Source organism: Caloenas nicobarica, chromosome 6 (genome assembly GCF_036013445.1).
Source record: "Caloenas nicobarica isolate bCalNic1 chromosome 6, bCalNic1.hap1, whole genome shotgun sequence".
Lineage (NCBI taxonomy): Eukaryota > Metazoa > Chordata > Aves > Columbiformes > Columbidae > Caloenas > Caloenas nicobarica.
The window spans coordinates 19237019-19243566 of NC_088250.1; the positions used below are offsets into that span (position 1 = coordinate 19237019).

Consider the following 6548-nt stretch of genomic DNA (forward strand, 5'->3'; position numbering starts at 1 on the left):
CCCCAGGAGAGGGAAGGGTGGAAGTGGGGCTGTCAGAGCACGGCTTTGATGACCTGCCCAGCCTGCCATGCACACAGCGTTACAGCAAGACCCTGGTGCTTTCAAAGCCGCCCCAAAGTCATGGTTCCTGGATTTTTTTAGTGCACCTCCAGGTCTGTCCTGCTGGGAACAGCAGCCTCTCCTGGGCTTTGGGAAAAGGCAAACATTTGCGTCCAGTTTTCTTGGTTTCCAAGCATATGCAGGCATAGTTTGGCATGGAATGAACATGAAAACCACTGTCCTTTTTTTACAGAGTAACGCTCCATGAAAAGGAAAATCTCATGAGTGCAGAGAATCTGGGCATAGTTTTTGGACCAACTCTAATGAGAGCGCCAGAACTGGATGCGATGGCTGCATTGAATGACATCCGTTATCAGAGACTTGTGGTGGAGATGCTTATAAAAAATGAAGACATTTTATTTTGAATATTTTGGGGGTTTTGTAATAAAAAAGGAAGCAATGGTGTTCTATGGATGAAGGAATATTTTAAAGTAATTTAATGGCTCTTGTCGCTGAATTCCGTATTTGCTAGAGCTTTTGATGTATTCAGGATAAAAATGAAGGAACTCTTTGTCGTTTCTGTAGTGCCATTCAGCTGATGTTGAAAAAGGTTAACACATACTTTCCAGTACTAGTAATCCTGGGTGTTTATCATGTGGAAATAAAAAAACAAAAAGCTTCAAGTTATTGCATGATTTGCTCCCTGTTCTCCCTGTTCTGGTGAGACTCATTCCATGAAGAAAACAACTGAACTGGTGCAGCATCTTTGTTCTGGATAGTTTGTGATTGTAATTCAGCATGTTTCTCTGTGTAAACCTGTTGTGAATTTGCTTTTATGTTCTATGTAATTGGTTTCTGATACTAAAAAGAAGGACAACTTATGTGAAATGGAGCCTCTGGCAGTTTATTGACATTTCATATCATTCTCTGCCACTTTTGGGGCTCATTTCTTCTTCTTGGGTTTCTTTCAGTTTTTTCATCATATAGTAATTTGTTTTTAACAGAAACAAAATGTGTACTTTAAATGTTACTTTAAGTAATTCTCCATGATGTTTATGGTGGTTGCAGTGAAATCTGCAATGCTGAGCAGTGTTCCTTTATTATTATTGCTATTTCAATTGTAATTTTGTATTTTTATCTGGCATGCATATATTAATTTATTAAATTTTGCTTTTAAAACTCTAAAATTAAGCTATTTAGTTTTACTTAAACATATTTCAAAAATACTGTTTGTTTCATTGTCTCTATTTGCACTTTAACCCTGAACAACCTCTGGCTTCAGTCAGGGTTTTACCATTTTTGACGAGCCTGTTCTGGCCTAAATGCTTCGGGGCCTGACACTTGGCTAAGGTTCCCACAAATTCCTCTTGAATTTGAAAATTTCTTTCTTTGTTGTCCAAGATGCCTCTCAAGAATGCTTCAGAACCCTTAAAGCAAAAAAGTATTGTCAAGCCATCTACTACTTTGTGTTTTATATATATATATAGAGAGAGAGAGAGAGAGTTATGATTGGAATTGCAGTTTACCATTAAAGAGTTGTAGCTGCCCAGGTGAGATGGATACACCACTGAATTTCAAAATGCAAATATATTACAGAACACTTGCTTCGCGCTTGAAGTGCTCAGCTCTGGTGCAAGCGCACGGCCAGTTTCACATCGAGCTGGTTTGCAGTCCTTACAAATGGCAATTTCTCAGTTTCAATTTCTGACCAAAAAATGGTATCCCCAGTAGGCATGGTTTAGCATTATTGGAGTTCTCTGTGCTCTAATCATCCTAACTCTAAATGCTCCCTCTCCCGCTGGGGTTCCTGGCGGCACTGCTGCAGCCGGGAGCGGCAGACCAGGCACCAGCAGTGCTGGGGACCAAACGGTGTCTCCATGTCACCCACCTGGCTCTCCTTCTTCATTGCCTTGTGCACAGGAAAATACCAACATCGGAGAAGATCAATTGCAAATGGCACATTGGTTCAATTAAAACCTTTGGAGACTAATTATTTTGATGAACAGTGCAAATGTTTAATTATCAAGGAGAGCAGAGTGAGTGAGTGTGAGACCTGCAAGGAAGACAGGCATAACGAGATGCTTTGGTTGGGCACCTGAGCTAACGCCAGCCCCAAAGGAGAGCAGGCAGGTGAAGCTGCTTGGGCAGCTTGGAGGTTCCACCCTTTCCCTCCTCTCAGGCAGCAAACACCATCCAGAGGAGGAGGAAAAATCCCCAGCAATTGCTGCCAGCTGTGCTCCCTTCTGTGAGCAACAAGGTGCCTCCCGGTAGCCTGTTCCTTTCCTTACTGAGCCAGGCAGGAGTGGGGAGCAGGCAGCTCTCCTGGAGCTCCCCTGCAAGTGGGGAATGAAGGATCTCAGGAGGGGAAGAGTGAAGCTGGGGGTTCATACTGGTAAGCACGTGGGGAGTGCTGTTCTGTGCTCGGGCGGCTGGAGAGTGGGGGGAGATTATGAAAGAATCTAAGGTATCTTTTTTTCTTCTTTTTTTTTTTTTTTCCAAGTCTTCTGTAGTACTAAAAGTGACTTGCTGCTATAATTCCTGTATTAATTAATGCACATTATTGCTTTATTTATCCCAATGAACTGACACAGCTGGAAAACTGTATGTCTCTGACCACAGCCTCCCTCAGCCCAAGAGCAACAGCCCATGTGCTCCCCAGTCACACCTGCCTTGTGCTCTCCAGCAGCCGCACGTGTTCACTGCTGCCTTGTTCCGAGCCAACTCCTAAGCACTCTGTGTTTCCCCTCACTGCCTTGACAGCGGCTGGTGCATTTCCTCACTCCTGTGTCGCCTAATGACCCCGAGTATCCCAGTCCTCAGACTGTCCATCACTCCTGCCTTCCCTCACAGAGTAACATGCAGGGGCTCTGTGGCTCTGGCCATCTCTCTGCACTCAGTGTCTTTGCACGGCTCTCTCACTTGGTTGTACTCCAATGTCACCAGGTCTGTGATGAGGAGGTGGGATATTTTTGCATTAAATTGTGCTGGCAAGCTTTCGCGTGCATATGTTTCACCCACTTGTTGCACTGCTGCATTTGCATTACTCGTTTACGTGCTTGTCCCTGACACCTAATGCTGCTGCAGCCGTCCTTGGCAAATGCAGCCTTTTCTCAAAGCAGCCGGCAGCAGCACTTTGCAGCTGATGTGGGGTATGGCCAGAGAATGGCTGCGATGGTGGCACCCCATGTCCTTTGGCAGCCTGGTGAGCCAGAGGAACACTTGGCTTACCTGAGCAAACAGCATCTGTTGTTCCCCATTGCTGTGCAAGCAAACCCAAACCAGGTAGTTGAAGCGCCACTTCTAGAGCGTATGGCAGGAAGAATATAGTAAATCGGAGTAATTAGGATAATTGCTTTTTCTTCTTGTGTGGAACATCCAGCTCCTCTGTCTTGGTGCAGCAGCAGGTGGGCGCTGCTGACAGTAGCGGCCGCTCCCCTCACTCTCAAGGTGCTTTCAGCTGCCTTTAGAAGCACCAACGCTGCTGAGAGGTGCAAAGCTGGATCAGAGTCAGAGAAAAAAACACCTAAAATAGCAAGCCTAGATTCACTCTGGGGATAGTCAATCGCTCCAATGCACCCAGGGCAAATAAGGTTTGCGAGCTACTACCAAACACCGGTCTCCTGCTGGAGATGCTGTTTTTCCAGCAAAGTTTGACAAGTGATTATGATCACGGGAAGTCCTGCAGGAAAGGAGAAAACCTGAATGGGGACCCCCTGCTGCGAGAAGAGCAGTCAGTTTGCTGATCAACTAAGAAAAGAAAGGGGGGGGGGGGAAGCAAATAAAACAAAAGCATGCCAAAACAATGCCCCCAAAAGCCCAGCTCAAGAAACATAACTTTTCCTTAATGCCCAGACACCCCTTCCCTGAGGGCTCCCTGATGAGGTTTACCACAGCTAGTAGGCACAGGACCTTAGAGGTCAGGCAGCAAGCCCCTGCCATAATAAGCACACTTTATTTTTCCGGAGTCTCAAAGTCTGATGATATATGAAGGAAAACGCATGCCTAGCAATGATGAAACTTCAGAATATGTTTATCACCAAATAACCTCAATATTCAAACAATTAAGGCTGGCAGTGCATGTCTCAGAACCAAATGCACAGGTAGTCCGTTGTGTTAGGGACAGGAACGTGGGATGGAGGACCCAAACGGTCCATGAAATACTTGCTTGACTTTGAATCACTGGAATCTGTATCCAATTGCTGCTTTTTTTCCTTTAATTGTGATTTTTCATCAAGTGTGTAGACAAACCCTCCATTTTAATCTTGTTTTTGTTACTACCCTAATGAAACTCTGGTCTTTTCTGAGTGGTAACCATTAAAACAGGTAGTGCAGAAATAAATGTCGTCTTTGCAGTGAATTTGATACTTCTTTTTGCTAACCAGAAAGATACTTTGCATAGGTATATAAGCAATTACATTATTTAGGTTTCATTTAATCAAATTTTTAATTAAATGCAGAAACTTAGTATTTTTTGCATTTGTATTAGTTAAATGACAACACAATAAGTAACCTAGGTCTATGAGAAGTAAGGATTATCACTAAGTTGATTCGTTCTCCAACGGAATTGATTTCCATGATGAATGCCTGTGATCTCTAGTTCAGGAGTTGACCGGGAGTACATGTCTACAGTACAAGGTGAGGCTGGGCAGACACTGGAGCCACCTCACTGGCAACATCTATTAAAAGGCAATTGGCCACAGTCAAAAAGACAGGAAAGAAGTGATTAAACTGAAAAAACTTCTTCTTCAAACTTCTAAGGAAGAAATAAGGGGCACTGGCAAGAAATATGAGTTGGTAGCAGTCAAGAAACTTGCACGGAGTATGAGGGAAAGCAAGTCTTCAACAAGGATAAAGGAAAGCAAAATTATAAAAAATTATGGAGTTAGTGAATAACTGTTAAAAATGTATGCCTAGTAAAAGTTAAATGTCAGAACTATTGGGGAAAAAATATTTAGGACAGTGCTTGGGGGCATAATTAGGAGCTTTAGGATGAAAAAAGAAAAAGGGAAAACTTCTTGCAGCAATTTTGGGAAAACGTCCCAGCAGTGAATTAGCCCAGCGGTTGAGCACAGGGTTCCTTGACCTCCCGTCAGCCGGGCCGGGCCCCTGTGCCTCGGTGGCAAAGACGTCCTTGGTCTGGGCTTCCTTCCTGGCAGACCCACAGCTGTCCATGGAGCCCAGCACATGTGCAGCGTGTTGGACCTGCTGCACACGGTGTGCGGGACACGTGCACCCCTCGGAGAGCAGCACGTGTGTCCCCACGTGTGTGACCGGGGCGCAGGGCTCCTTCCCTGCAGGGGCCGGGCTGCCTCCAGCTCCCCGCGGCTGCGGGATGGATGGAAGCGCTGCCAGCTGAGGCTGGACGCGGGGAGCCCGTGATGAGGTTTTAGAGCTCTGCAGTGAGGGAAGCGAGCTGCCTTCTGAAACAAGTATGTGAACTGCTCTTTCTGCCAGATTAGCTGACAGGATGGAAAAACCTGTTATTTATGATTTTATGCAATACCAAACTTTTCCTGCTTTTCCCCTTCCAATGGCAAAGGAAGAAGTAAAGGCTTCTAAAAGGCAAATATGATATACTCACTCTGTTCATGACCTAATTTTTGTATGCTGATGAATGTTCTGCAATGTTTTTATTATAGCTATAATTATATTGCAATAAGGGAAAAGAAACATTTAGTGAACCTAGCAATCATGGATTTCTTTTTCAGTCATGCAAAATTACTGCTTAGCGACTGCACATCAGCCCCAGAAAGCCTGTGTAATGCAGGAGCAAGAGGGTTAGGAAATGTGCTGTGGACTGAAGTGATTGCTGAGTAAACCATGTGTAAGGCACGAGTGCCATCTGCTTCATTTACATGCCAGTAGGGGTGCAAGCGGAGGGCAGAGGACACATGCCTGAGCGCAGGGCGTGAGAAGGTGGGTGCGGGGCTTGTCTTTGCACCCCAGAGTCCCCGCTCTGCAGCACCGGGCTGGTCAGTGCTGAGAGCTCTGCCTCCAGTGGAATCCGAGGACCCCCAGCTGATGTGCCAAGGAAGCCTTATGTGTGCATCAGGTGATCCAGCTCCTCTTCGGTTCTTCAGCACACTCTGCCTCTGGTCATGGGCATTTCAGGTTATGCTGTTCTCTAGAGCCCTCGCATTGACTGATCGCTTCTTTGTGCTGGCCTGATTTTCCGTATACATGATCTGGGCCACAGTGCAGAGATATTCCTCTTGGTGCTACCTTCTGTGTATCAATTTGGACAGCACAATTCTTGAACTTCTCTAATTCCCATTGCTGGTTTAATGGTCGGAGTATCATTTTTTTCTCATTTGATCTCTCCCAAGAGTGATGTCAATAAGCTGCTCGCAGAATTTGTTCAAGATCTTTTTGTTAGGTATCCTTTCCTATTTCTCATGTCAGTATTTTATCTCAAGGACATGCGTAGCTCCTTGCATTACTCAGGTCTCTATCACTACTCTGCCTCAGTAGATTGGAGCAAATGGTTTTTAGGCCTCTGGGACCCTTTG

The 6548-nt window shown here is 45.2% G+C and overlaps 1 protein-coding gene across 2 annotated transcripts in view; it reads left to right on the plus strand.

Moving 5' to 3' along the window:
* CHN1 (chimerin 1) overlaps positions 1-1177 on the plus strand; it is a 100599-nt gene extending 99422 nt beyond the window's left edge. For both annotated transcript variants that reach the window (XM_065637628.1, XM_065637629.1), the window contains one exon: positions 293-1177. In XM_065637628.1, coding sequence (XP_065493700.1) covers positions 293-464 — 172 coding nt within the window. In that variant the 3' untranslated portion in view covers positions 465-1177. The remainder of the gene's footprint in view (positions 1-292) is intronic.
* Positions 1178-6548: the final 5371 nt, after the last annotated feature.